The sequence below is a fragment of the Leptosomus discolor genome, unplaced genomic scaffold (genome assembly GCF_034619465.1).
Source record: "Leptosomus discolor isolate bLepDis1 unplaced genomic scaffold, bLepDis1.hap2 HAP2_SCAFFOLD_140, whole genome shotgun sequence".
Classification (NCBI taxonomy): domain Eukaryota; kingdom Metazoa; phylum Chordata; class Aves; order Leptosomiformes; family Leptosomidae; genus Leptosomus; species Leptosomus discolor.
In genome coordinates, this window is record NW_028237801.1 from 13,172 (window position 1) to 40,982 (window position 27,811).

The window sequence follows — 27,811 nt, forward strand, 5'->3', positions numbered from 1 at the left end:
CAGCGCCGCCTGGCGGCCCGCGCGAGCCACGCGCGGCACCCGGCACCGCTCCACGTCCACCGGGGGGGGGCGGGGGGGGGGGGGATATCTACCCCCCCCCGTCCCGGATCGCCCCCGAGGGTCTACGGGAGAACCACCTCGAGCATCTTCTGCCGCCGTTCGCTCCGCGTACGAAGGCGTGCGGCTGCGTCGCTCGGCTTGGGGAACCTCCCCGTGAGCGCTGAGTTGAGCGGTTCCTCCCCCCCCCCCTCCACGCTGAGATGGACTCGTCCTCGCTTCACCTCCTCGGCGCTTTTCGGGCGTTCCCGCCACCTTCCGTACACCTTCGGTAATCTCCGTCGCGTTTCGCTGAAGCGGGGGGGGGGGGGGGGGGGGGGAGGCGGCGCTCGGGTTTTTCCGTCATCGCTCGGTTTGTTTTTTTTTCCGGCCTCACGTTCGGGTTTTTCCGTCATCGTTCGGGTTTTTCCGCCCCCCCCCCCCCTCAAGTTCGGGTTTTTCCGTCATCGCTCGGGTTTTTCCGGCCCCCCCCCCCCAAGTTCGGGTTTTTCCGTCATCGCTCGGGTTTTTCCGCGCCTCCGTGCAGGGCGCTGCCTCGGCGCGGCTGCGTGCCGGCGGGCGCCATTTTGTGTGCCTGCCCGTGGAGCGCGGGGCGGGCGGGCGGATAAGCCGGGCCGGGCCGTGGCAAGCCGACCCCCCATCCCCCCCTCCCTGTACAGTGACTGTGGCCCACCCCCTCACCCCCACCCCCCCCGCCTTGTTCGCCCCCCTCGCCCCCCCTTTGCCCATGGCCGTGGAGAGCCCGAGTGTCCCCCCTGCCGCCGCCGCTTCCCCCCCCAGCCCGCACTCCACCCCCCCTTCTCCGTCCTGCCACCACCACGACAGCGGCAGCTGCAGCCTCCCCCGGCCGCCGCCGCCGCTCCAACACCACCACGGCCCGGACGAAAGGTCCAGTAACCGCCTCTCCCGAGAGCCTCTCTGTCTGTCTCTGTCTGTCTGTCCGGCTCGCCGGACCAGGTTTGGGGGGGCGGGTGGGTGGGGGACGCGGGGCGACCGGTTGAGGGGGGAGGAGGAGGAGGAGGAGGAGGAGGAGGGTGGGCTGAGGGGAGGGGAGGGGGGGGGGTGGTGGTGTTGGGTTGGGGGCCCAAGGCCTGAGGTGAGCGGGGGAGCCAAGGCGCAGGCCGCGGGGGGGGGGGGGGGGGGGGGTGTAGGCCCGGCTTTGGGGAGGGGGGGAAGCTGTGCGCGGGGGGGGGGGGCTGCGAGGAGGAGGAGGAGGAAGCGGAGCCAGAGGCAGGGACAGCGGGGGATTTTGGGGGGGGGGGGGGTGTCCTGGGTAGAGTAGGAGGCCGAGGGAGGAGGAGGAGGGGGCCGCGGCCTGGGTAGGGCCGGGCCCTGAGGGCAGCGCAGGGCCTGGGGTACCGCGGGGGGGGGGGGAGGTGTTGTTGGGGGGGGGGGGGGGGATTATGAGAGAAGCGAGGCCAAGGAGAGGGGTGGGGGGGCTCCTAGCTGCTTTTTTTTTTTTTGGAAGTGGTGGTGATGGGGGGCGGGGTGGGGGTGGTGGGGGGGGGGTCCTTAATGAGGTCTTTAATGACGTTATTTCTCCTGGGCAGCGCTGGCCTCATTAACGTCCCCTTTTGTCTTCTTAAAAATACCCCTTGGCTCAAAGAGGGGAGCGCAGGCGGGGGGGGGGCAGGAAGGTACGGAGGGTTGGGGGTACGGCGGGGGGGCATGTTGGGGTGTTATAGCCCCCCCACCCCCCCCCGATAAGGAAAGGCTCACCTCTAGTGCTCCTAGGTATCAAAAAGTTTAAAAAATATATATATATATATCCCTCAGGAACTCCCTCTTTCCTCTGAGATGTACGTAAAGCACCTTCTTCTCCCCTCCCCGACATAACTTTAGCCATTTCTTTTATTAGCTTTTTTTTGTTTGTTTGTTTGTTTAGTTGAAAGCACATAGCCAGAAAGTATCATCATAATAAAACAGCGTCAGCATGTATGTCTGGAGAGGGGAAAAAAAAAAAAAAAGATTGAAAAAAAAGACAAAACAACCCCAAAAGAGGGAGGTTTGCTCCCTCCCCGCTCCCCTGGAGGGCAGGTGTGCGGTGCAGAGAGCTGCTTTTAGGCAGCCTTTGTCTCCGAGGAGGTTTGTTTTCCGTGTGATGCAGGGTTGGGGTGGTAAGTAAGCTCTTTTATTGAATAATTCAATTTTCCTGCCTTCCCGCCACCCAATAAGCCCCGAGACCGTCCGTTTTCGTGTCGCTCCCGTGTGTGTACAAACCAAGCAGAACCCTCCCCGCTTTGTAATGACCTGTAGAGTGACGTGAACGTTTAAAAAGACAAAAAAAAAAAAGAAAAAAAAAAAAAAGTCACAAAAGCACACCATTTACCCCCAAAGCTTGTCTGTTGTGACGTTCCCAGGTGAAGTAAAACTCACACCGCTCTGCCCACCCCCACCCCCCCCAGCCCCTCGGTGCCGTCTAGGCGTAGGATGTGGATCCATTGCTTTGGCAAACTCCATCCTCATTCCATTACGTTGCCTCTCAAACCCGCCCCGGCGCGGGTTTGCCCGTAAAAACAAAGAAAAAAAAAAAAAAAACGGTCAAAAAAGTTTTGTCAAACCGCTCCAAAGTGTGTCGACGACAAAAGGTGGCAAAAATAAGCACCGTTCCCCGAATATCATCACACATTTCCCTCCCCCCATCCCCATGTACGGCCTCCCGTTGGATAATTCGAGTGGAAAGCACCCGATTTGTGACCGAAGCTCGGTGGTGTCCTCGGTTTTGCCTTGTCCCTTTCTTTTCCTTTGTCGATCAGGTGCGTTACCGGTGGTTTTCCTCACGCTGCCCCCCACGGTTCAAGCCCGAAGTACGAACACCACGCACAGTGTTGGGTATTTCTCCCCTCCTCCTCCCCCTCCACTTGATTTTAATTTCTTTGGGTTAGTTAAAAACCAAAACCACACACTTTTGCCCCTGTTTTCATCCAGCTGACATTGTCCTCGGGGATCAAAAAAGCAAAACCCCGAACCCCAGTGTTTCCTCTAAGCACACCGTTGGGTGAAATGGTGGGGGTTTGCTTCCCGCTTTGTCTTTATTCCCTAAAAAAAAAAAAGGGCAGAAAAAGGGGTGAACGTGGGCTGACCCCGTGAAATGACGCCAGCGCTCGGTACAGCTTTGTGGCAGAGATTGAACCACCCTCCCCCCGGGGGGGGGGGGGGGGTTCCCACCAAACAACACCCAGCGATGGCTTTGACGCCTGGACCCTCGTGGTCCCCGCGCCTTCCGTGGCGTAACTTTGCCACAAAATCACCAAACCGGCGTTTTCCCTGGTTTTTTCCATCCCCCTTCAGCCAAAGATCCGCCATCAGAGCTTGAAAAAAGCCGCTGGTGGGGCCAAAACGGTTTGGTTTCAGAGATTGGGACCTCGTAGCATCGATTTCCCGCCCCGCAGTGTATTAATTTAGTAACTTTATTCTGTTAATTTTACTAATTGTACGTCCATGGTGAGCTTTGTGCTTCCCCTCGTGGCCCTGGAGAAATCCAAATGGGTTTGGATTGTCCTCTGCCACCGGCAGAAGCGATTTTTTAGCCGTATCAAGAGGAGTTGGAAAGGACAGGTGTGGGAGAAAAGAAAGAAAATCAGGTGCCAGCGAACTTTTAGGGTCAATTTTTGTCCCTTTAGGTTTAATTTTTGTCCCTTTAGGTTCAATTTTTCTCCCTTTAGGTTCAATTTTCTCCCTTTAGGTTCAATTTTTGTCCCTTTAGGTTCAATTTTTCTCCCTTTAGGTTCAATTTTCTCCCTTTAGGTTCAATTTTTGTCCCTTTAGGTTTAATTTTTTCTCCCTTTAGGTTCAGTTTTCTCCCTTTAGGTTTAATTTTTCTCCCTTTGGGTTTAATTTTTATCCCCTTAGGTTTCATTTTTGTCCCTTTGGGTTTAATTTTCTCCATTTAGGTTTAGGTTTTTTCCCTTTGGGTTTAATTTTTGTCCCTTTAGGTTTAATTTTTGTCCCTTTAGGTTTGCTTTTCTCCGTTTAGGTTTCATTTTTGTCCCTTTTGGTTTAATTTTCTCCTTTGGGGTTTAATTTTTGTCCCTTTAGGTTTAATTTTCTCCCTTTGCATTTAATTTTTTGTCCCTTTACGTTCCATTTTCTCCATTTAGGTTTAGTTTTTGTCCATTTGGGTTTAATTTTCTCCCTTTAGGTTTAATTTTTGTCCCTTTAGGTTTAATTGTCTCCCTTTCGGTTTAATTTTCTTCTTTTAGATTTAACTTTTCTCCATTTTGGTTTGATTTTTTGTCCCTTTACGTTTGATTTTTTGTCCCTTTAGGTTTCATTTTCTCCCTTTAGGTTTAATTTTTTGTCCCTTTGGGTTTCATTTTCTCCCTTTGGGTTTCATTTTTGTCCCTTTAGGTTTCATTTTCTCCATTTAGGTTTAGTTTTTGTCCCTTTGGGTTTAATTTTCTCCCTTTAGATTTGATTTTTTTTGTCGCTTTGGGTTTAATTTTTGTCCCTTTTGGTTTAATTTTTTTCTTTTAGGTTTAATTTTTATCCCTTTAGGTTTAATTTTTGTCCATTTAGGTGTCATTTTGTCCCTTTTGGTTTAATTTTTTTCTTTTACGTTTAATTTTTATCCCATTAGGTTTCATTTTTGTCCATTTGGGTGTAATTTTCTCCCTTTGGGTTTGATTTTTTGTCCTTTTAGGTTTAATTTTCCCCCTTTAGGTGTAATTTCTGTCCCTTTAGGTTTATTTTCTGTCCCTTTAGGTGTAATTTCTGTCCCCTTAGGTTTAATTTTCCCCCTTTAGGTGTAATTTCTGTCCCTTTAGGTTTATTTTCTGTCCCTTTAGGTTTCCTTTTCCCCCTTCTGGGTTTCACTTTCCCCCTTTGGAGGGCGATCTCTCCGAAGGGCGCGAGTTTCCCGGGCCCGCACCGCCCCGTTTCCCGCTGTTGACTCGTCCGTAAAGCCCGTAGGATGGATTTTTGTTCCGTATAGTCCGATATTCGCGGGAGGACTCCAGCCTCCTCCTTCGGGGCTTTTCCTGGTCCCTCGCTCCCCCTGCCCCATTTTTAACCCCCCTCAACCCCCTCCTCGCGCTGACCGTTGGCTAGAAATCCCGTTTTTTCCTCCTGCAAACGCTCAGGCGGGTGTTTCAGCCCCGAAAATCGCAGCGACTCCTCATAGCAAAGCACCCACCAAGAATTTGGGCTTTTTGCAGGGACTTTTGTTTGTTTTTTTTTTTTTTTCCCTAAGGGCGGAATTGTTCGGCTCAGGCTCCTTGGGCCCAGCGAGGCTTTGTTATCCCAGGTTAAAGCAAATCCCGGACCCCGTCTTTTTGGGTTTTTTTTCCCAGGGCTTGGGCCGTGTCCCGTGGCTGTGCAGCTGAGGCGAATTCCCTCGGAAATCTTGAGTTGGGACCAAATAACGCTGGAAAGTTTCCCTTTGTACCAACCTCGCTTCAAAACGTGGCGTTTCGGGGTGTCAGGAGGCCCGATCCGCCCCGCTGACAGCTAGGCCTGGGCTGCAGGCCCCTCCCCCCCGAGCCTCAGCGCGACCTATACCACAAAAAAATACCAAAAACCCCAACCCCAACCCCCAGCTGTAGAGAAAATACCAGATTTTGGTTCAAATTTTCAGCCCTTCCGTTCCACCGAGGCAGCGCGGCCCCCGCGCGCGGCGCCGCTTTTATTTCTCGATCGATGCGTTGTTTTCCCTCCCCCGCCCCCGCCCGGTTTCCAAAATTCCAGGAGTTGAGGGTTATTCTGGAATATTCGGTGGTTTGGTGAAAAGTCTGGCTGCAGGATTTTTCTGCGGGGCGGGGGGTGGTGCCGGGGTAGGAGCCGTTTCCCCCGAGCGAGTCGGCGATTGAGACCCTTTGGGTGGACGTGGAGGCCACGCCGCAAAGCCCGGCCTCGCGTTTTGGCTAGAAAACCGTAAGAATGGGCAAAACCTGCCTTCGAAAAAACTAAATCCCGCTCCCCAGCGGCGCCCTGGGGTCTGCTTTGAAATCCTGCTCTGAAAGAGGCGGTGGGGAGTCGCTCTCCGCCGGGTCGATCCGTTCTCACCCCAAAACCCCTCTCCCCCTCGAGTTTAGCCGGGTCGATCCGTTCTCACCCCAAAACCCCGCTCCCCCTCGAGCTTAGCCGGGCGATTGACGGTTCGTTTTCGGTTTTGACTGGGTTTTACCGCGCTTAATTTGCTGTCCGATGGTTAAAAATCAATTTTTAAGCTCTCCCGGTCGCTCGGATCGAGGCGGTTTAGCCGGCGGAGACGCACGTGCGTGCGCAGCTTCGCTCCCCGTCGAGCCTTTTTCCTTCAAATCGCGTAAAATCAGAAGCTTCTCCGCAAGCTGGTGACTTCCAGAGCGTTTGCGCTTGATTTTCAAGGGAAAAAAAACCCAAAAAAACCCAACCCCCCCTCGTTTTCCCCCCTCCCCGCCGTCCTTGGCATTCCTCGACGTTAAACCGAGCTCTACCTTTAGCCCCAACCCCCCTCTCCACCCCCTCCCCGCTGTCGGCGTCCGGCAAAACCGGATCACGCACCGGGCGGGCGATTTCACGGTCAGCTGCACCCCTTGTGCAGAAGGCCGCTGCTTCAAGGAAGGGGTTTGGGGGGGGGGGGGGTCCCAGCGGGGGGTATTAAAGCAGGATTTGGGGGGTTTAGAGGGGTTAGAACTTGCGATTTTTGGGTTTTAGAGTTAGAACTTGGGATTTTTGGGTTTTAGAGGGGTTAGAACTTGTGATTTTGGGTTTTTAGAGGGGTTAGAACTTGCGATTCTTGGTTCTTAGAGGGGTTAGAACTTGCAATTTTTGGTTTTTAGAGTTAGAACTTGCGATTTTTGGGTTTTTGAGGGGTTAGAACTTGCGATTTTTGGGTTTTAGAGTTAGAACTTGGGATTTTTGGGTTTTAGAGGGGTTAGAACTTGCGATTTTTGATTCTTAGAGGGGTTAGAACTTGGGATTTTTGGTTCTTATAGGGGTTAGAACTTGCGATTTTGGGTTTTTAGAGTTAGAACTTGCGATTTTTGGGTTTTTAGAGGGGTTAGAACTTGCGATTTTTGGGTTTTAGAGTTAGAACTTGCGGTTTTTGGGTTTTTGAGGGGTTAGAACTTGCGATTTTTGGGTTTTAGAGGGGTTAAAACTTGCAATTTTTGGTTTTTAGAGTTAGAACTTGCGATTTTTGTTTTTTTGAGGGGTTATAACGTGATTTTTATTTTTTAGAGGGGTTAGAACTTGCAATTTTTGATTCTTAGAGGGGTTAGAACTTGCAATTTTTGGTTGTTAGAGTTAGAACTTGCAATTTTTGGTTTTTTGAGGGGTTAGAACTTGGGATTTTTGGTTTTTAGAGGGCTTAGAACTTGCGATTTTTGGTTCTTAGAGGGGTTAGAACTTGCGATTTTTGGTTTTTAGAGTTAGAACTTGCGATTTTTGGGGTTTAGAGGGGTCAGAACTTGCGATTTTTGGGTTTTAGAGGGGTTAGAACTTGCGATTTTTGGTTTTTAGAGTTAGAACTTGCGATTTTTGGTTCTTAGAGGGGTTAGAACTTGCAGTTTTTGATTCTTAGAGGGGTTAGAACTTGCGATTTTTGGTTTTTAGAGTTAGAACTTGCGATTTTTGATTCTTAGAGGGGTTAGAACTTGCAGTTTTTGATTCTTAGAGGGGTTAGAACTTGGGATTTCTGGTTTTTAGAGTTAGAACTTGCGATTTTTGGTTTTTTTGAGGGGTTAGACCTTGCGAATTTTGGTTCTTAGAGGGGTTAGAACTTGGGATTTTTGTTTCTTAGAGGGGTTAGAACTTGCGATTTTGGGGTTTTAGAGTTAGAACTTGCGATTTTTGGTTCTTAGAGGGGTTAGAACTTGGGATTTTGGTTCTTAGAGGGGTTAGAACTTGCGATTTTTGGGTTTTAGAGTTAGAACTTGCGATTTTTGATTCTTAGAGGGGTTAAACTTGGGATTTTTGTTTCTTAGAGGGGTTAGAACTTGGGAATTTTGGTTCTTAGAGGGGTTAGAACTTGGGATTTTTGTTTCTTAGAGGGGTTAGAACTTGGGAATTTTGGTTCTTAGAGGGGTTAGAACTTGCGATTTTTGGTTTTTAGAGGGGTTAGAACTTGGGATTTTTGTTTCTTAGAGGGGTTAGAACTTGCGATTTTGGTTTTTAGAGGGTTAGAACTTGGGATTTTTGGTTCTTAGAGGGGTCAGAACTTGGGATTTTGGTTCTTAGAGGGGTCAGAACTTGCGATTTTTGGTTCTTAGAGGGGTCAGAACTTGGGATTTTGGTTCTTAGAGGGGTCAGAACTTGCGATTTTTGGTTCTTAGAGGGGTTAGAACTTGGGATTTTGGTTCTTAGAGGGGTCAGAACTCGCTGCAGGGTCCGCGCCGCCCCCGCCGATGCCTGTAGAGCCGGTGAGAGCGCACGAAACTCTTTCTTCCCTTAACAACAGCCCCAAAAACCCACCGAGGGAGCAAAGCGGCTTATTCCCGACGGGGTTTCTTTCAGGTGGAGGAGGGATATCTTCAGCAGGGTGACGGGGGGGGTTTATCGGCTCTAAATCCGCCGCCCAGGCCGTCGTCGCTCACGTCGTTCCGCTCCTTCCCAACCCCTCGGCCGCCCAAAGCGCCGTGGTTTATTTCCAGACCACACCGCGCCGCTCTTCGGCGGCCAAAACCAGCGAAAAAACCCTGAATTCCCTCCCAAAACGGGTCGTTCCTACCTTTTTTGTGTCCGTGTGTGTGTGTGTGTGTGTGTGTGTCCCCAGCGTGGCAGGATAACGATTGGAAAGGGCTTTATTTTCTCTTTCCAGGCGTCGTCACCGCCGTGTTACGTCATTGCCGTGGCGCTGAGGTCACAGACGCCGCGGCCAGGTCCACCTGCGAGGATGCGTGCTGCGCCGGGGACCGTCCCCTCTAGCTCGGGCGGGCAGGAGCGATAGGAAAGCCCGAGCCGAGTGTGGATTTGGGGAAGAATTATCCCCCCCCCACACCCCCACACCCCCCCACCCCGGTCAGTGTTTTCTGCGATACCAATAGTTGCTTAACAGACATGGCTTCGTCACCGCGCGCCGCCGCAGCGACTCTCGATGGTGAGCCGTCCCCCGAAAATGCGCAATGTTGCTTGAATTGCTGTATTTTTGGTTTTATTTTGGGGTTTCCCTTCCCCATCCAGCCTTTCCAAGCGTCGGGTTGCTTTCAGACGTCCTTACTGCCCGCTGCTGTGCTGCAAACGGTTCGTGTCTCGCACCTTTGGGGGTTTCTGCCCCAAACTGACTCCTCTGCCCCAAATCCGGCCGATTTGAGTGTTTAAAAACAGCCAGAGACCTTCTTGCTCCTTTGAACGCGTAGCTCAGCGTCACGTCTAAGCCAAATTTCTCAGATTTTGCTTCGTTAGGAGACGGGAGCGTGGCTTCAATAATTAATCTTCCCCCCCCCCAAACGGCTCAGCGATCGTTTGGAGGCTTCGCCCTCGCCCCGCCGCGCCGGTACTTGTCACCAAACCTTCGCGGCGGCCGCAGAATCGGTCACGTTTTGTTCTCGGGAGCCTTTGTCATCCTCGTTCCGGGGAATTTAATCCCGCGATTGTCGCGCCGGGACGCGGCGCCGGGGGGGGTCGTAGCTTCCTCTAAACCAGAGCAGAGCAACTCAAGGCAGGGTAAAACCCGCTAAAAGTGGCTCCAGAATGGTATTTCTGGTCGGAAATCCGTTTATGGATCAACCCGTCCCTCTAGGGGAAAGGAGGGAAGCTTTGACGGGACTTTTCTTGGAGTATTTCAAGGAATTTGATGAGTTTGAGTCTCGTCCTTGCTGTTCCCCGGCTTTGCGCGGAGCGGGGGGGTTCTCCTGGGACAGAGAACCCGCGACGGCAACCGTTTCCACTGATATTCACCTTAAAAACTCGTGTATCCGCCTAGGAATGACGCGTCGGGTTGAAAACCTTCGTGAGTCGTAATTCAGCCAGCTTGATTTTGGAGCCGCTCCGTCATTCCGATGGTGCCTGGCTCCGAGAGGAGCTTTGCCTCCGAGGCGGCTGGCACCGAGTTTTTCCTCTCCACGCCGCCAAAACATCCCCAGGATCCTGGGGTTTTGGGTGGGTTTGGGGATAGAATTCCATTTTTCTGGGGTTTTGGGTTTTTTTCCCCAGAGATGACGCAGCACGGCTTCGTCCGAACGCCGTTTGTAAGCTCCCGGACCTCCCGAGCGTTGGCAGCTCCTTCTCCACCCGGGAGCTGATCGTCCTCGTGCCGTGTTACGCGTTTAATCCGTTCCGAAAAAATTCCTTGTGACCTTTCTCCGAGGGGTTTTTAGTTGAATTTCGTCGGGCGAGGCTTGGGGAAGTTCCGGGTTTGCTTTATCGCCTCTGCTCCCCGCTCCGTGGGCGAGTGGCCGCAGGAGAAAGCGGAATTAACCGGGCACCCACCTCTCGATTTGGGTGACCAACGTGATATTTCCTTATTCTCGCCTTCTGGAGGAGCGAGTGTTTTCGTTAAGGCCCCGATTTCCCTCCTCGGCGCGGCCCGAACCTTGTCCTAAAACCCCGATTCCCTTCCGTGGGGTGAATTTCACGCCGTGGGGTCCCTCGGCAAGAATTTCACGCCGGGAGTCGAGCGCCGTGACGTCGTGGCTTCGCTCGGTTCTTCGTGAGGGGCTTCTGGGCCGTGTGGAGCTCCAGGCTGGGTGGATTTCGGTGGCAGATTTAACCAGGATCGGTATTTGCGGGCAAATCTTTAAACCTCGGGGTAGGGAGGACGTTTTGAGCGCTTTGGGGCTGGTGGAGAGGAATCAGCAGGTTTGATTTGATATTTCTTTGAATAAAGGGGAATTAAACCGCGCCCGTGCGCTTTACAGGGAGGATGGAGAGCTGGAGGAAGGGGAGCTGGAGGACGACGGAGGGGAGGAGGCGCAGGATCCCTCGGAATCTCAAGGGAGGAGTCGGAAGGAGAAAGGGGAGAAGCACCACAGCGACTCGGACGACGAGAAAGCCCATCGCCGGCTGAAGCGCAAGCGTCGGAAAGAGAGGGAGAAGGAGAAGAGGAGATCCAAGAAGAAAAGGAAATCCAAGCACAAGGTGAGCCCCGGCGCTTCCCGGGATCTCCAGCCCCTCTGGTGGCTCTGGGGAATCCCAGAGGGGTCAGGGGAGGCTTTTTCCCCGGGATGGGAGCGCTCGAAGGGTTTCCTCCTCGGAAAACAGCGGGGCACCCGGAGAGGAGGACGCTCCTCCATCCGGGGAGTGCGGAGCGGGGAGAAAAATGGGTTTATTTAGGGAATTGGGGAGAGTTTGTCGCTCCAAGGGGACGGCAGGCTGGAAAGGAAGGGAGGTTTGTCGCCGGTCCCGGGGATTTCTGGAGCGCGGGAGGTGCGGCCTTCGTTAGGGAACCCACTAACGAGCCCCGCCGGGGGCCGCTGGAGTTTTTCTTCAGCAAAATGGGGAGTTTCCTTCCCAAAAAAAAAAAGAGAAAAAAGCCAAAGGGAGGTTTTGTTGGCCGGGGATGGCACCTCACCGGGCGGTTGCCTTCCCTTGCAGCGCCACGCGTCTTCCAGCGATGAAATCTCCGATTACAGCGAGGAATCCGACTTCAGTCCCGGTGAAAAGGGGCACCGAAAATACCGGGAGTACAGCCCTCCCTACTCCTCCGTGAGTACCCGCCGGCTCGGGCGCCGGGCCTGCTTATTTTGGGGGTGGTTTGGCGAAGGAGTCTGACAAATGGAAGTCGTGGCAAGAGGTTCGGGGCGGTTCCCGTCCGTCGGCGCTAACTCCTCTGCCTCTCCCCAAGTCCCACCAGCAGTATCCGTCCTCTCACGGCGCTCCCATGCCGAAGAAGAGCTACTCCAAAATGGAGAGCAAGAATTACGGCATGTACGAGGACTACGAGAACGAGGAGTACGGTCAGTACGAGGGGGAAGAGGATGAAGATCTGGGGAAGGAGGATTACGATGACTTTGCGAAGGAGCTGAACCAGTACCGGCGAGCGAAGGAAGGCTCTCACCGGGGGCGAGGTACCCCTAAAACGTTCCTTTCCCCCCCCCTTTTCTCTTCATTGGCCTTCTTAAAAATCCATCCTTTGAGGAGATTCAAACCTCGTTGACTTAGAAACGAGTTTTTAAGGTGCTGCTAAGCCCTTCCCGAAAGACGAGGGTTTGTTTTTTCCTTCCTTGGGCTGTTTTGACGCGGCACAAAAAGTTGACCCCGATCCCTTTGCTTCCGCAGGCCGGGGCCGAGGCCGAGGGTACCGAGGGCGAGGAGGCCGAGGGGGAATGAGAGGAGGCCGAGGCATGGGCCGAGGGAACCGAGGGCGAGGCAGAGGAGACCACCCCGAGGACGACGAGGAAATGTACGACGAGGAGATGGAAGTAAGTGCCGGGGGGGGGGGGGGGGGGGGAACCCCGGGGAGGGCGGTGAGGAGAAGAGTCCGTCTCACCGCCGGGGTGGGAAGGGGAAGGGGGGGGGGGGGGTGTGTGGGTGTCCCCCCCCCTCACCAAAGACACCGCCGGCTCTGGTTTGGCAGTACTGCGACAACGAGGAGCCCCTGGGCGACGACGAGTACGACGACTACTCCAAGGAGCTGAACCAGTACCGGCGGAGCAAGGAGAACCGCGGCCGGGGGTGAGCGGGGTGGCGAGCGGGGAGGGTCCCGCCTTTCCCTTCTCTCTCTCGCCCGTCCGTCCGATGGAAGGAGAGACACCGAAAACCGCTTTTTTTCAGGCCTAAATCGAGGGCGCGGTCGTGGCCCCAGAGGACGAGGCAATAAAGGAATGGGCAGAGGGCGAGGGCGAGGTGGAAACCGAAGCGGGATGGGGAAAGGCGGCGGGATGAACGACGACGACGATTACTACGACGAGGACATGGGGGTGAGCGGAGCTTTGGTTTCTCCCCTTTGGCCCCCGGCCCCCTCCCTAAATCCAGGCAAGCTTCGGAGAAAAGCGGGAAAAACCCACCCAGGTCTTCCCCAAAAGCTGCCCCGTCTCTGCAGGAGGGGGATGGTTTGGGGTCTGCTCCTCCCACGGGTTCCTCGGGAGCCCGCTGGGCTCCGCGCTCTCGCCTTTCCCTCCCGTTTTCACCCCAAATCTCTGCCCCGGGAGAAGTTTTAACGCTTCTCCTGTGATCCGTCGCTTCCCGTTTCCAATTCTTTGTCGCCTCACGTCACCCTGCGTCCGACAGGATGGAGGAGGGGGCGGAAATTACCGCCGCAACGACCACGACAAACCCCACCAGCAGTCGGATAAGAAGGGGAAAGTGATCTGCAAATACTTCGTGGAAGGCAGATGCACCTGGGTAAGGGGATAAAGTAGAGGGAATGAAGTAAAGGGAATGAAGTAAAGGGAATGGACTAAAGGGGATGGACTGAAGGGAATGGACTAAAGGGAATGGACTAATGGGAATGAAAGGAATGGACTAAAGGGAATGGACTAAAGGGAATAAACTAGAGGGAATGGACTAAAGGGAATGAAGGGAATGGACTAAAGGGAATAAACTAAAGGGAATGGACTAAAGGGAATGGACTAAAGGGAATGGACTAAAGGGAGTGGACTAAAGGGAATGAACTAAAGGGAATGGACTAAAGGGAATGGACTAAAGGGAATGGACTAAAGGGAGTGGACTAAAGGGAATAAACTGAAGGGAATGGACTAAAGGGAATGGACTAAAGGGAATGGACTAAAGGGAATGGACTAAAGGGAATGAACTAAAGGGAATGAACTAAAGGGAATGGACTAAAGGGAATAAACTAAAGGGAATGGACTAAAGGGGATGGACTAAAGGGAATGAAGGGAATGGACTAAAGGGAATGGACTAAAGGGAGTGGACTAAAGGGAATGAACTGAAGGGAATGGACTAAAGGGAATGGACTAAAGGGAATAAACTAGAGGGAATGAACTAAAGGGAATGGACTAAAGGGAATGAAGTAAAGGGAATGGACTAAAGGGAATGGACTAAAGGGAATGGACTAAAGGGGATGAACTAAAGGGAATGGACTAAAGGGAATGAAGTAAAGGGAATAAACTAAAGGGAATAAACTGAAGGGAATATTTCACTTTAAACATGCGCGGAGCCCGTCGGGTCTGGGGTTTTAACCGATTTTGGGGAGAAAAGAACGCCTTTGCGTGTCCCTTCCGCCCAGGGCGACCACTGCAACTTCAGTCACGACATCGAGCTGCCGAAGAAACGGGAACTCTGCAAGTTCTACATCACGGGCTACTGCGCCAGGGCTGAAAACTGCCCGTACATGCACGATATCCTTTGGTTTCGGCGACACCGCCGCGTCGAGCCGGCCTTAAATCGGCCTCGTAGATGCGTGGGGTGGGGGGGAAAAAACGCCGTTCGTGGGCGACGGGTCCTCTGCGGCCGGGGGCCCGCAGAGGGTTGACCTTTCCTCTGTGAAAAAAAATGAGGGGTGTTGGGGTTTTTTTTTTGCGGGAAAACCCAGCGGAAAGGAAAAGGGGGCGTTTGGGGGTGCGGTTAGGGTTCGTTGGAGCGGCGTGCCCGCCGAGAGACGCGTTGGGAAGCGGGGCAGGGGGGGAAAGCGACCCCCCCCCCCCCCCCCGTTGGGGTTTATTCTCCTTAATAAGCGCCACGGGATTTCCCGTGCAAGCTCTTCCACACCACGGGCAACTGCATCAACGGGGATGACTGCATGTTTTCCCACGATCCGCTCACGGAGGAGACGCGGGAGCTTCTGGACAAGGTAGGGGGGGAGGTTGGTGAGGGGGGGGGGGGGGGGGGAGGTTGGTGAGGGGGTGGGGGGGTCGCCCTCCCGTCTCCCCCATCCTGCCGGAGGGGAGGGTTTCGGCGGCGTGCCGGCTCGCCCCATCCTTCCCGTCTGGCCGCAGATGCTGGCGGACGATGCCGAAGCGGGCGCGGAGGATGAGAAAGAAGTGGAAGAGCTGAAGAAACAGGGCATCAACCCTCTCCCCAAACCGCCCCCCGGCGTCGGCTTGCTCCCCACGCCTCCCCGCCCTCCCGGCCCGCCGGCTCCGACGTCTCCCAACGGCAGACCCATGCCCGGGGGTCCTCCTCCCCCTCCGCCGCCGCCGTTGCCGCCGCCGGGGCCTCAGATGCCGCCGCCGATGCACGAGCCGCTGTCGCCGCAGCAGCAGGACATGTACAAGAAGATCCCGTCGCTCTTTGAGATCGTCGTGCGACCCACCGGGCAGCTGGCGGAGAAACTGGGCGTCAGGTGGGTCGCCGGGGAGATTTTTGGAGCGCGGAAGAGAGCTTTCTCCTCGTTTTGGGGTTCGGTAGCGGGGGGATTTCTCTCCGTTTTGGGGTTCGGTAGCGAGGAGATTTCTCCCCGTTTTGGGGTTCGGCAGCGAGGGGATTTCTCCCCGTTTTGGGGTTTGGTAGCGAGGGGATTTCTCCCCGTTTTGGGGTTATTTAGTGAGAGGATTTCTCCCTGTTTTGGGTTTCGGTAGCGGGGGGATTTCTCCCCATTTTGGGGTTCAGTAGCAAGGAAATTTCTCTCCATTTTGGGGTTCGGCAGTGAGGGGATTTCTCCCCATTTTGGGGTTCAGTAGCGAGGAAATTTCTCTCTGTTTTGGGGTTCGGCAGCGAGGGGATTTCTCCCCATTTTGGGGTTCAGTAGCGAGGAGATTTCTCTCCATTTTGGGGCTCGGTAGCGAGGAGATTTCTCCCTGTTTTGGGGTTCGATAGTGGGGAGATTTCTCCCCGTTTTGGGGTTATTCAGCGAGAGGATTTCTCCCCGTTTTGGGGTTCGGTAGCAAGGGGATGTCTCCCCGTTTCAGGTTTTGGTAGCGAGGTGATTTCTCCCCATTTTGGGGTTCGGTAGCGAGGAGATTCCTCCCTATTTTGGGGTTCAGTAGCGAGGAGATTTCTCTCTGTTTTGGGGTTCGGTAGCGAGGAGATTCCTCCCTATTTTGGGGTTCGGTAGCAAGGGGATTTCTCCTTGTTTCGGGGTTCGGTAGCGAGGAGATTCCTCCCCTTTTTGGGATTTGGTAGTGAGGGGATTTCTCCCCGTTTTGGGGTTCGATAGTGGGGAGATTTTTCCCCATTTGGGGGTTTGGCAGCGAGGGGATTCTCCCCATTTTGGGGTTCAGTAGTGAGGAGATTTCTCCCCGTTTTGGGGTTCGGCAGCGAGGGGATTTCTCCCCGTTTTGGGGTTCGGTAGCAAGGGGATGTCTCCCCATTTCAGGTTTTGGTAGCGAGGAGATTTCTCCCCGTTTGGGGTTTTGGTAGCGAGGAGATTTCTCCCCATTTTGGGGTTCAGTAGCGAGGAGATTTCTCCCCATTTTGGGGTTCAGTAGCAAGGAGATTTCTCCCTGTTTTGGGGTTCAGTAGCGAGGAGATTCCTCCCCATTTTGGGGTTCAGTAGCAAGGGAATTTCTCTCCATTTTGGGGCTCGGTAGCGAGGAGATTTCTCCCTGTTTTGGGGTTCGATAGTGGGGAGATTTTTCCCCATTTGGGGGTTTGGCAGCGAGGGGATTCTCCCGGTTTTGGGGTTCAGTAGTGAGGAGATTTCTCCCCGTTTTGGGGTTTGGCAGCGAGGGGATTCTCCCCGTTTTGGGGTTCGGTAACGAGGGGATTTCTCTCCGTTTCGGGGCCAGGCGTGAGCGCCGCTGCTCGCCCAGCCCTGCCCCCCTCCCTCCATCCCCCCCCCCCCCCTAAAGCCCCTTCTCTTCTTTCAGGCACCCAGGGCCCCCTCCCCCGCGCTTCCCCGGGCCTGGAGGACCCCCAGGCCCAATGCCCGGCCCCATGCACCCCGACATGCATCCCGACATGCATCCCGACATGCATCCCGACATGCACCCGGACATGCACCCCGACATGCACCCCGACATGCACCCGGACATGCACCCGGACATGCCGATGGGTCCGGGAATGAATCCCGGCCCTCCGATGGGTCCCGGCCCCGCCATGATGCCCTACGGGCCGGATGATTCCCCGCATTCCGGCATGATGCCGCCCGTCCCGCCGGGACAAGGCTTCTACGATAACTTCTACCAGCAGCAAGAGGAGATGGAGGTGGATCACGGCATGATGGGAGACCCAGGTAACCGCCGCCGCCGCCGCCGCGGCTCGGCGCTTTGCCGGGCGCGCCGGCCTGGCGAAAAGGGCGGGGGAAAAAAAGAAAAAAAAAAAAAACCCCAAAACGTTGGATTTTGCAGCTTTTAAGATTTTCTGGAATGGTTTGGGTTTTTTTTTTTCCCTCGGCAGAAGACTACGGGGCTTACGAGGATATGGAAGTGCCTCCGGGAGAGCACATGTTCCCCGATCCCTCCTTGGATCCCGAGGCTTTGTGCGAAGGAGGGCCCCCCGGCATGCCGAAACCGCCGGGCGGCATCGCCGACTTCATGCCGTCGGCGCAACGGGCGCTGTACCTGAGGATCCAGCAGAAGCAGCAGGAGGAAGAGGAGAGAGCTCGGAGATTAGCCGAGAGCAGCAAGCAGGACCGCGAAAACGAGGAAGGCGAGTGGCAAAAGATGTTTTCCGCGCCGAAAAATTTGAATTTTCCGCCGTTTCTATACCCCACCCCACCCCCCCCCCGCCAGGCGTGATCTGGGAAAACCGGGGGCTGTCAGGGAAACAGGGGGGGGGCGGGGAGGGGATGAGGGGTGCGGGATGGCTCGAGGAGAATCCCCGGGGATGTATTTTGGGTGTAGTTGGGGGGGGTTAGGGGTGATTGGGGGGGGTTTGTTGGGTGGAGGGGGGGGTTTTGGGGTGAGGGGGGGGGATTTTAGGGTACGTCTGGGGGGTTTCAAGGCTGCAGGTGGGGGGTTTCAGGGGGGCAGGCGGGGGGTTAGGGGGAATTGGGGGGGTTGTTGGGTGGAGGTGGGGGGTTTGGGATGCGTCTGGGGGGGTTTCAGGGGTGCATCTGGGGGTTTGGGGGTGAATGGGGAGGATTTGGGGTGCATCTGGGGGGTTTCAAGGCTGCAGGTGGGGGGTTTAGGGGTGATTGGGGGGGGGTGTTGGGTGGAGGTGGGGAGTTTGGGGTGTGTCTGGGGGGTTTCAGGGGTGCATCTGGGGGTTTGGGGGTGAATGGGGAGGATTTGGGGTGCATCTGGGGGGTTTCAAGGCTGCAGGTGGGGGGTTTCAGGGGGGCAGGCGGGGGGTTTAGGGGTGATTGGGGGGGTTGTTGGGTGGAGGTGGGGGGTTTGGGGTGCATCTGGGGGGTTTCAGGGGTGCATCTGGGGGTTTGGGGGTGAATGGGGAGGATTTGGGGTGCATCTGGGGGTTTCAAGGCTGCAGGTGGGGGGTTTCAGGGGGGCAGGCGGGGGGTTTAGGGGTGATTGGGGGGGTTGTTGGGTGGAGGTGGGGGGTTTGGGATGCGTCTGGGGGGGTTTCAGGGGTGCATCTGGGGGTTTGGGGGTGAATGGGGAGGATTTGGGGTGCATCTGGGGGGTTTCAGGGGGGCAGGCAGGGGGTTAAGGGGTGATTGGGGGGGGTGTTGGGTGGAGGTGGGGCTTTGGGGTGCGTCTGGGGGGTTTCAGGGGTGCATCTGGGGGTTTGGGGGTGAATGGGGAGGATTTGGGGTGCATCTGGGGGGTTTCAAGGCTGCAGGTGGGGGGTTTAGGGGTGATTGGGGGGGGTTGTTGGGTGGAGGTGGGGGGTTTGGGATGCGTCTGGGGGGGTTTCAGGGGTGCATCTGGGGGTTTGGGGGTGAATGGGGAGGATTTGGGGTGCATCTGGGGGGTTTCAGGGGTTGCAGACAGGGGGGTTAGGGGGAATTGGGGGGGTTGTTGCGTGGAGGTGGGGGGTTTGGGGGGGAGTGTGTGGGGTTTGGAGGGGGAACGTGGGGGGATTTGGGTGCATCTGGGGGGGTTGGGGCTGGAGATGGGGGGTTTCAGGGGGTGGAAGTGGGGGGGTTAGAGGGGAAATGGGGGGTTTGGGGGTGTGTGGTGGATTGGGGGGTGAATGTGGGGGATTTGGGGGGGAATATGTGGGGGGGTTTGGGTGTGTCTGGGGGGTTTCAGGGGTGCATCTGGGGGTTTGGGGGTGAATGGGGAGGATTTGGGGTGCATCTGGGGGGTTTCAAGGCTGCAGGTGGGGGGTTTCAGGGGGGCAGGCAGGAGGTTTAGGGGTGATTGGGGGGGTTGTTGGGTGGAGGTGGGGGGTTTGGGGTGCGTTGGGGGGGGTTTCAGGGGTGCATCTGGGGGTTTGGGGGTGGATGGGGAGGATTTGGGGTGCATCTGGGGGGTTTCAGGGGGGCAGGCGGGGGGTTAGGGGGAATTGGGGGGGTTGTTGGGTGGAGGTGGGGGGTTTGGGGTGCATCTGGGTGGTTTCAGGGGTGCATCTGGGGGTTTGGGGGTGAATGGGGAGGATTTGGGGTGCATCTGGGGGGTTTCAGGGGTGCATCTGGGGGTTTGGGGGTGAATGGGGAGGATTTGGGGTGCATCTGGGGGGTTTCAGGGGGGCAGGCAGGGGGTTAAGGGGTGATTGGGGGGGTTGTTGGGTGGAGGTGGGGGGTTTGGGGTGCGTCTGGGGGGGTTTCAGGGGTGCATCTGGGGGTTTGGGGGTGAATGGGGAGGATTTGGGGTGCATCTGGGGGGTTTCAGGGGGGCAGGCAGGGGGTTAAGGGGTGATTGGGGGGGTTGTTGGGTGGAGGTGGGGGGTTTGGGGTGCGTTGGGGGGGTTTCAGGGGTGCATCTGGGGGTTTGGGGGTGAATGGGGAGGATTTGGGGTGCATCTGGGGGGTTTCAGGGGGGCAGGTGGGGGGTTTAGGGGTGATTGGGGGGGTTGTTGGGTGGAGGTGGGGGGTTTGGGGTGCGTCTGGGGGGGTTTCAGGGGGCAGGCAGGGGGTTTGGGGGTGAATGGGGAGGATTTGGGGTGCATCTGGGGGGTTTCAAGGCTGCAGGTGGGGGGTTTCAGGGGGGCAGGCGGGGGGTTTAGGGGTGATTGGGGGGGTTGTTGGGTGGAGGGGGGGGTTGGGGGGGAGTGTGAGGGGTTTGGAGGGGGAACGTGGGGGGGTTTTGGGTGCATCTGGGAGTTTGAGGGTGGAGGTGGGGTGTTTAGGGGGGAATGGGGGGGTTTCAGGGTGCAGGTGGGGGTTTTGGGGGAAATGGGGATGTTTTGGATGCATCTGGGGGGTTTCAGGGGGTGCAGGCAGGGGGGTTAGGGGGAATTGGGGGGGTTTTGGGGTGCGTCGGGGGGGGTTGGGGTGCATATGTGGGGTTTAGGGGTGAATGTGGGGGGTTTTGGGGGGGAATGTGAAGGGTTTTGGGGTGAACGTGGAGGATTTGGGTGCAGGCGGGGGTTTTGGGTGGAATGCGAGGGGTTTCCGGGGTGCGTGTGTGGGGTTTGGGGGTGCAGGTGGGGGGGGTTTTGGGGGGAATGTGAGGGGTTTTGGGGTGAATCCAGGGGGAGTCGGGGTGTCTGGGGTTTCCGGGGTGCACGTGGGGGGTTTGGGGGTGCTTTAATTGCCATTTATCAGCTGCTTTCTCCCCCTCCCCCCCCCAGGCGACACCGGGAACTGGTACTCCAGCGACGAAGACGAGGGCGGGAGCAGCGTCACCTCCATTTTGAAAACCCTCCGGCAGCAGAGCTCCGGCAGACCCCACGCCCCTCCCCCGCACCCCGACATGGGCCCCCCCTCCGGCGTGAGCGACCCCCGCCTCCAAAAACCCCAAGGGGGAGGGAGCGGCCGTCCCGCCGATCCCCGCTTACGGGATCCCCGGCTCTCCCGAAACGCCGATCTCACCGTCCTGGCTCTACCGGGCGATTCGGGACCCACCGACCCGCGGCTGGCGCGACACGTTCCCGCCTCCGCCCCCAAAGCGGAAGCTCCTCACGCTCAGAAACCCCTTTTGCTCCCCGAGGAAGAGGAAGGGGAGAGGGCTCTGCGGGATAAACCCCTCACCATCCCCTTAGACGCTCTCCCGGGTCATTCCCTGCGGGATCCCCGCTCCCAGCTCCAGCAGTTCAGCCATATCAAAAAAGACGTCGTCCTCCACAAGCCCAACTTCGCCCGCCTCGTCCTCTGGAGCCCCGAGGACCTGATGCCGCTCCCCATCCCCAAACAAGAGTTTATTCCCGTCCCGGCTGCTCTCCAGTCCATGCCGACCCTCGATCCGCGCCTCAACCGCCCTCAAACGGCTCTGGCCGACCCCAGGCAAAGGGCGGGAAACGCGGCGGGAGACGCCGCCGCCGCCGCCGCCTCAGGCGCGAGTCTCCCCGATTTCGAGCTCCTCTCGAGGATCTTAAAGACTGTCAACGCCGCCGGCGGCCCCGCGTCCAGCCCGAGCGACAAACCCAGCGACCCTCGGATGCGCAAACCCCCCGCCGATCCCCGGTTGCAAAAAGCGGCCGAAACGGGGGTTTCTCGAGCCGCGAAAAGCGCCGAGGCGGGAAGCGGCGAGGCGGCGGCCGCCGCGCCGGCCATCGCTCCCTACGACCCGCGGTTGCTGACGGCGGGCGGGCTGAGCAAGGGCGGCGGGCAGAGCAGCGTGCTGAGCGCCATCAGCTTGTACGACCCCAGGACTCCGAGCGCGGGCGGCAAAGCGGCCGAGTCGCCGAGCGACGGGAATCCTTCCTCGAAACCCACGGAATCGGGCAAAACCGCCGGTAAAACCAAGGAACCTCTTTTCGTCCGGCGTTCGGCCTTGGATCAACCCGAAGCGGAGAAGGCGAGCGGCGAATCGGCGACGGACAGGTACAACAGCTACAACCGGCCGCGTCCCAAAGCCGCCGCCGGCGCCGAAACCGCCCCGCAACCCGGCGTCCACAACCTCCCGGTACCCCCCGTTTACGGTATGGTGAAACAAAGCGCCAAATCGGGAGCGGGAAGCCCGTTTGCCGGGAACAGCCCGGCGCGGGACGGCGAGCAGCAGGACGCCGCGTCCCTTAAAGACGTCTTTAAGGGCTTCGATCCCACGGCGTCGCCTTTCTGCCAGTAGGATCGGGGTGAGGGGGGAAAAACCCGCCGCCAAAAAAAAAAAAACCGCCGGGATTTGCAGCGCGCGACGTCGGTGATTTGATTTATTTGGGGGAGGGGGGGGGGGGTGGGGGTTTGGGGGTTGTTTTTTTTTTTCTTTTTTCGTTGTTCTTTTCTAATTTAGCGCTCACTTTAGCCATATAACGCGTCTCTCGGCCCGCGACGAGAGCTTTCCCCCGGGAGGACTCAAAAATCTCCCTCTTGCGGTTTCATTTTTAACGCTTTTTTTTTTGCCCCAAAACCGATGGAGATCACCCCGGGGGGGGGGGGGGGGGCGGGGGCGGGGGGGGGGGGGAAATAATCCTTCAAACTGAGTTTCTCCGCTCGGGGAGGGATCAAAAAAAAAACCCCAATTGTGACGGGGAATTTGTCGCGCCGGCGGGTCGATTTTTATACACGGGAGTTCCTAAAAAAAAAAAGCTTTGTAGGACATTTTTTTTCTAAAATTTTGGGAAAAAACGTGGGAAAAACCACCCCCCCCCCCCCAAAAAAAAAAAAGCAGGGATGGCGGGGAGGGGACGTTGCCGCTTTCTTGCGATTTTTTGTAGCGGAAGGAAATCTTTTTACGCCGTTTCTCGGCGATTTTCAGGAGCCTCGAATCCTCGCAAATATTTCCAGCCCCCAAAATTCCAGAAAGAAAAAAAAGAAAAAAAAAGCTGTATTGTTGATATTAAATTATTAATTGCAGATTATTTCGCTCGTATGTATTATGATATCTGGAAAAGGGGCTTTTTTCCCTCACAAAAATATAGAGAAGAGGCTTTTTTCCTCAAAAAAAAAAAAAAACGGAAAAGGGTCTTTTTTTCCTCAAGAAAAAATGGAAAAGGGCTTTTTTTTTCTCAAAAAAAAACAGAACAGGGTCTTTTTTTCTCAAAACACAGAAAAGAGGCTTTTTTTCCTCAAGAAAAAACAGAAAAGGGTCTTCTTTTCCTCAAAAAACGTGGAAAAGGGGCTTTTTCCTCAAAAAAAAACAGAAAAGGGTCTTTTTTTTCCTCAAAAAACATGGAAAAGGGTCTTTTTTCCCTCAAGAAAACCAGAACAGGGTCTTTTTTTCTCAAAACAAACAGAAAAGATGCTTTTTTTCCTCAAGAAAAAATGGAAAAGGGTCTTCTTTTCCTCAAAAAACATGGAAAAGGGTCTTTTTTCCCTCAAGAAAACCAGAACAGGGTCTTTTTTTCTCAAAACAAACAGAAAAGAGGCTTTTTTTCCTCAAGAAAAAACGGAAAAGGGTCTTCTTTTCCTCAAAAAACATGGAAAAGGGGCTTTTTTCCCCTCAAAAAAAACCAGAACAGGGTCTTTTTTTTCTCAAAACAAACAGAAAAGAGGGGTTTTTTCTCAAGAAAAAACGGAAAAGAGGGGTTTTTTCTCGAGAAAAAACGGAAAAGAGTCTTCTTTTCCTCAAAAAACATGGAAAAGGGGCTCTTTTCCCCTCAAAAAAAACAGAAAAGGGTCTTCTTTTCCTCAAAAACCATGGAAAAGGGTCTTTTTTCCCTCCAAAAAAAAACAGAACAGGGTCTTTTTTTCTCAAAACAAACAGAAAAGAGTTTTTTTTTTCCTCAAGAAAAAACGGAAAAGGTTCTTCTTTTCCTCAAAAAAAAAAAACGGAAAAGGACTTTTTTCCTCAAAAAACCCAGAAAAGGGTTTTTTTTTCCTCAAAAAAAAAGAGCTCGGAAGCTCTCGACGCCTTTTTTTTTTGCCATCGTGGAGAATCGTCCTTCCCGGCGCGGGACAGGGAGCGAAAACCCCGCGTGGAAAACCCACCGCCGCGTTTTTTGGGGGAAAAAACCCCACATCTTTGAGGTAACAGCCAGCGCACGGACCTCCCCCGCTGCGAAAATAGTTGTTTTTTTCAGCGCTAAACCGCCCGTTTTTTGGTCGCTCCGTCGGATCTACGATGGGTTTTCCGCAACTCTTTTTCCCCTCGGCGTTTCGAGCGGCCGGGGGTTGCTTCGAGCGGGGGAAAAAAAATGAACTTTTTGTAAAATGATTTATTATTATTTTATTTTATAGGGGTTTAAACAAAAAAAACACAAAAAAACCACCAAAAAAAACCAACAAAAAACCAGCTATCGGGGCCGGTCGGGGGGATTTTTTTGTTTTCCACCTGCCGGAGGAAGAGCGATTGTAATAAATGTGTAAATAATTGTTTCAGAGTCGAGGTGGTTGATGGAAATACCGGGATTTGGCCCCAAAATGGGGGGCTGGGGGGTTTTGCCCGTTTCTTCCTGGTTTTGGAGGGGGCGTCGGGCGGATCCCGTGGACACCCGTGGACGAGGCGACGGTTGAGCCGCGGGGTTTTGGGGGGGAATGGGGGGTTTTGGGGGGAATGGGGGGGTTGGGGGGAATGGGGGGGTTGGCGGGAAGGTTGGGGGGGGTTTTGGGGGAAATATGGGGGGTTTTGGGGTGAACATGGGGGCTTTGGGAGCAGGTGGGGGGTTTGGGGGGGCAATGTGAGGGGTTTGGGGGTGAATGGGGGGGTTTGGGGGGGAATGGGGGGTTTGGGGGGAATGGGGGGGGTTGGCGGGAAGGTTGGGGGGGGTGGGGGGAAATATGGGGGTTTTGGGGTGAACATGGGGGGCTTTGGGGAGCAGGTGGGGGGTTTTGGGGGGCAATGTGAGGGGTTTGGGGGGAATGTGGGGGGGTTGGGGGGGAATGGGGGGGTTTTGGGGGGAATGGGGGGGTTGGGGGGTGAATGTGGGGGGGTGGTAGGGAATATGGGGGTTTTGGGGTGCAGGTAGGGGGTTTTGGGGGGCAATGTGAGGGGTTTGGGGGTGAATGTTGGGGGTTTTGGGGGGAATGGGGGGGTTGGCGGGAAGGTTGGGGGGGGGTTGGGGGGAAATATGGGGGTGTTTGGGGTGAACGTGAGGGCTTTGGGGAGCAGGTGGGGGTTTTGGGGGGCAATGTGAGGGGTTTGGGGGGGAATGTGGGGGGGTTGGGGGGGAATGGGGGGTTTTGGGGGAATGGGGGGGTTGGGGGGAAGGTTGGGGGGGTTGGGGGAAATATGGGGGTTTTGGGGTGAACGTGGGGGCTTTGGGGAGCAGGTGGGGGTTTTGGGGGGCAATGTGAGGGGTTTGGGGGTGAATGGGGGGGTTGGTAGGGAATATGGGGGTTTTGGGGTGCAGGTAGGGGGTTTTGGGGGCAATGTGAGGGGTTTGGGGGGAATGTGGGGGGGTTGGGGGGGAATGGGGGGTTTTGGGGGGAATGGGGGGGTTGGCGGGAAGGTTGGGGGGGTGGGGGGAAATATGGGGGGGTTTGGGGTGAACGTGGGGGCTTTGGGGAGCAGGTGGGGGGTTTGGGGGGGCAATGTGAGGGGTTTGGGGTGGTGAACGTGGGGGTTTGGGGGGGAATGGGGGGTTTTGGGGGGAATGGGGGGGTTGGCGGGAAGGTTGGGGGGGTTGGGGGGAAATATGGGGGGTTTTGGGGTGAACGTGGGGGCTTTGGGGAGCAGGTGGGGGGTTTTGGGGGGCAATGTGAGGGGTTTGGGGGTGAATGGGGGAGGTTGACAGGGAATATGGGGGTTTTGGGGTGCAGGTAGGGGTTTGGGGGGGCAATGTGAGGGGTTTTGGGGGGAATGTGGGGGGTTTGGGGGGGAATGGGGGGTTTTGGGGGGAATGGGGGGGTTGGCGGGAAGGTTGGGGGGGTTGGGGGGAAATATGGGGGTTTTGGGGTGAACGTGGGGGCTTTGGGGAGCAGGTGGGGGGTTTTGGGGGGCAATGTGAGGGGTTTTGGGGGGAATGTGGGGGGTTTGGGGGGGAATGGGGGGTTTTGGGGGGAATGGGGGGGGTTGGCGGAAGGTTGGGGGGGTTGGGGGAAATATGGGGGGTTTTTGGGGTGAACGTGGGGGCTTTGGGGAGCAGGTGGGGGGTTTTGGGGGGCAATGTGAGGGGTTTTGGGGGGAATGTGGGGGTTTGGGGGGAATGGGGGTTTTGGGGGGAATGGGGGGGTTGGCGGGAAGGTTGGGGGGGTTGGGGGGAAATATGGGGGTTTTGGGGTGAACGTGGGGGTTTGGGAGCAGGTGGGGGGGTTTGGGGGGGCAATGTGAGGGGTTTGGGGGGAATGTGGGGGGTTTGGGGGGGAATGGGGGGGTTGGGGGGAATGGGGGGGGTTGGCGGGAAGGTTGGGGGGGGTTGGGGGGAAATATGGGGGTTTTGGGGTGAACGTGGGGGCTTTGGGGAGCAGGTGGGGGTTTTGGGGGGCAATGTGAGGGGTTGGGGGTGAATGGGGGGGGTTGGGGGGGAATGGGGGGTTTTGGGGGGAATGGGGGGGTTGGGGGGAAGGTTGGGGGGGGTTGGGGGGAAATATGGGGGGTTTTGGGGTGAACGTGGGGGCTTTGGGGAGCAGGTGGGGGTTTCGGGGGGCAATGTGAGGGGTTTGGGGGTGAATGTGGGTGGGGTTGGTAGGGAATATGGGGGTTTTGGGGTGCAGGTAGGGGGTTTGGGGGGGCAATGTGAGGGGTTTTGGGGGGCAATGTGAGGGGTTTTGGGAGAATGGGGGGTTTGGGGGGGAATGGGGGGGTTGGCGGGAAGGTTGGGGGGGTTTGGGGGAAATATGGGGGGGTTTGGGGTGAACGTGGGGGCTTTGGGGAGCAGGTGGGGGGTTTCGGGGGGCAATGTGAGGGGTTTGGGGGTGAATGGGGGGGTTGGTAGGGAATATGGGGGTTTTGGGGTGCAGGTAGGGGGTTTTGGGGGGCAATGTGAGGGGTTTGGGGGAATGTGGGGGGTTTGGGGGGGAATGGGGGGTTTTGGGGGGATGGGGGGATTGGCGGGAAGGTTGGGGGGGGTTTGGGGGGAAATATGGGGGGTTTTGGGGTGAACGTGGGGGCTTTGGGGAGCAGGTGGGGGTTTTGGGGGGCAGTGTGAGGGGTTTGGGGGTGAATGTGGGGGGTTTGGGGGGGAATGGGGGGTTTTGGGGGGTGGGGGGGTTGGGGGTGAATGTGGGGGGGGTGGTAGGGAATATGGGGGTTTTGGGGTGCAGGTAGGGGGTTTTGGGGGGCAATGTGAGGGGTTTTGGGGGGGCAATGTGAGGGGTTTTGGGGGGGAATGTGGGGGGTTTGGGGAGAATGGGGGATTTGGGGGAGAATTTGGGGGGAAATGTGGGGGGGTTTGGGTGCAGGTGGGGGGTTTGGGGTGAATGTGAGGGGTTTTGGGGTGAATGTGAGGGGGTTTGGGGGTGAATGTGAGGGGGGTTTGGGGGGAACGTGGGGGGGGTTGGGGGAATGGGGGGTGGGGGGGAATGTGAGGGGGTTTTGGGGGAGAACGTGGGGGGGTTGGGGGGGAATGGGGCAATTTGGGGGGAATGGGGGGGTTGGGGGGAATGTGAGGGGTTTTGGGGGGAATATGAAGGGTTTTGGGGTGAATGGGGGGTTGGGGTGAATGGGGGGGGGTTGGGGTGTAGGTGAGGGGGTTTTGTGGGGAATGTGGGGGGTTTAAGGGGAAGGGGGGTTTTGGGGGGTGAACATGGGGGGTTTGGGGAAAATGTAGGGAGTTTGGGGGGTGAATTTGAGGGGGTTTGGGGTGTTGGGGACTTTTGGGGTGCATCTGGGGGGTGTTGGGGGTGTATGTGAGGGGTTTAGGGGGAACATGGGGGGTTTAGGGGTGCAGGTGGGGGGGTTGAGGTGTCTGGGGAGTTTTGGGGTGCAAGTGAGGTTTTAGGGGTGCAGAAGTGGGGTTTTGGGAATGTGGGAGTTTTGGGGGGAATGGGGGGGGTGGGTGCAGGTGGGGACTTTAGGGGTGAATGTGAGGGGTTTAGGGTGTCTGGGGGGGTTTGGGGTGCAGGTGGGGGGTGGGGGGTGGAGGCAGGGCTTTTGGGGTGTCTGTGGTGCTCGGGGGTGCAGGTGGGGGGGGTTGTGTCCCCTGCCCCCCCCCCCCCCCCCCCCCCCCCCCCACCCCAGGCCTGCGCAGCCCCAGTAATCTTCGGGGTACAGCTTGGCCCCCCCCCCCCCCATCA

General features: G+C 56.4%; 1 protein-coding gene across 1 annotated transcript; it reads left to right on the plus strand.

Annotated features, from left to right (window-relative positions):
• Positions 1 to 784: 784 nt before the first annotated feature.
• Positions 785 to 21,827, plus strand: ZC3H4 (zinc finger CCCH-type containing 4). The gene is made up of 15 exons (XM_086481063.1): positions 785 to 945; positions 10,129 to 10,266; positions 10,833 to 11,052; positions 11,509 to 11,619; positions 11,759 to 11,981; positions 12,193 to 12,335; positions 12,491 to 12,588; positions 12,662 to 12,833; positions 13,144 to 13,257; positions 14,102 to 14,213; positions 14,556 to 14,665; positions 14,811 to 15,157; positions 16,623 to 16,987; positions 17,152 to 17,403; positions 20,392 to 21,827. Exons 1-15 carry the CDS (start codon positions 785 to 787, stop codon positions 21,825 to 21,827), a joined length of 4,002 nt encoding a protein of 1,333 aa, XP_086337189.1.
• The last annotated feature ends 5,984 nt before the right edge of the window (positions 21,828 to 27,811 follow it).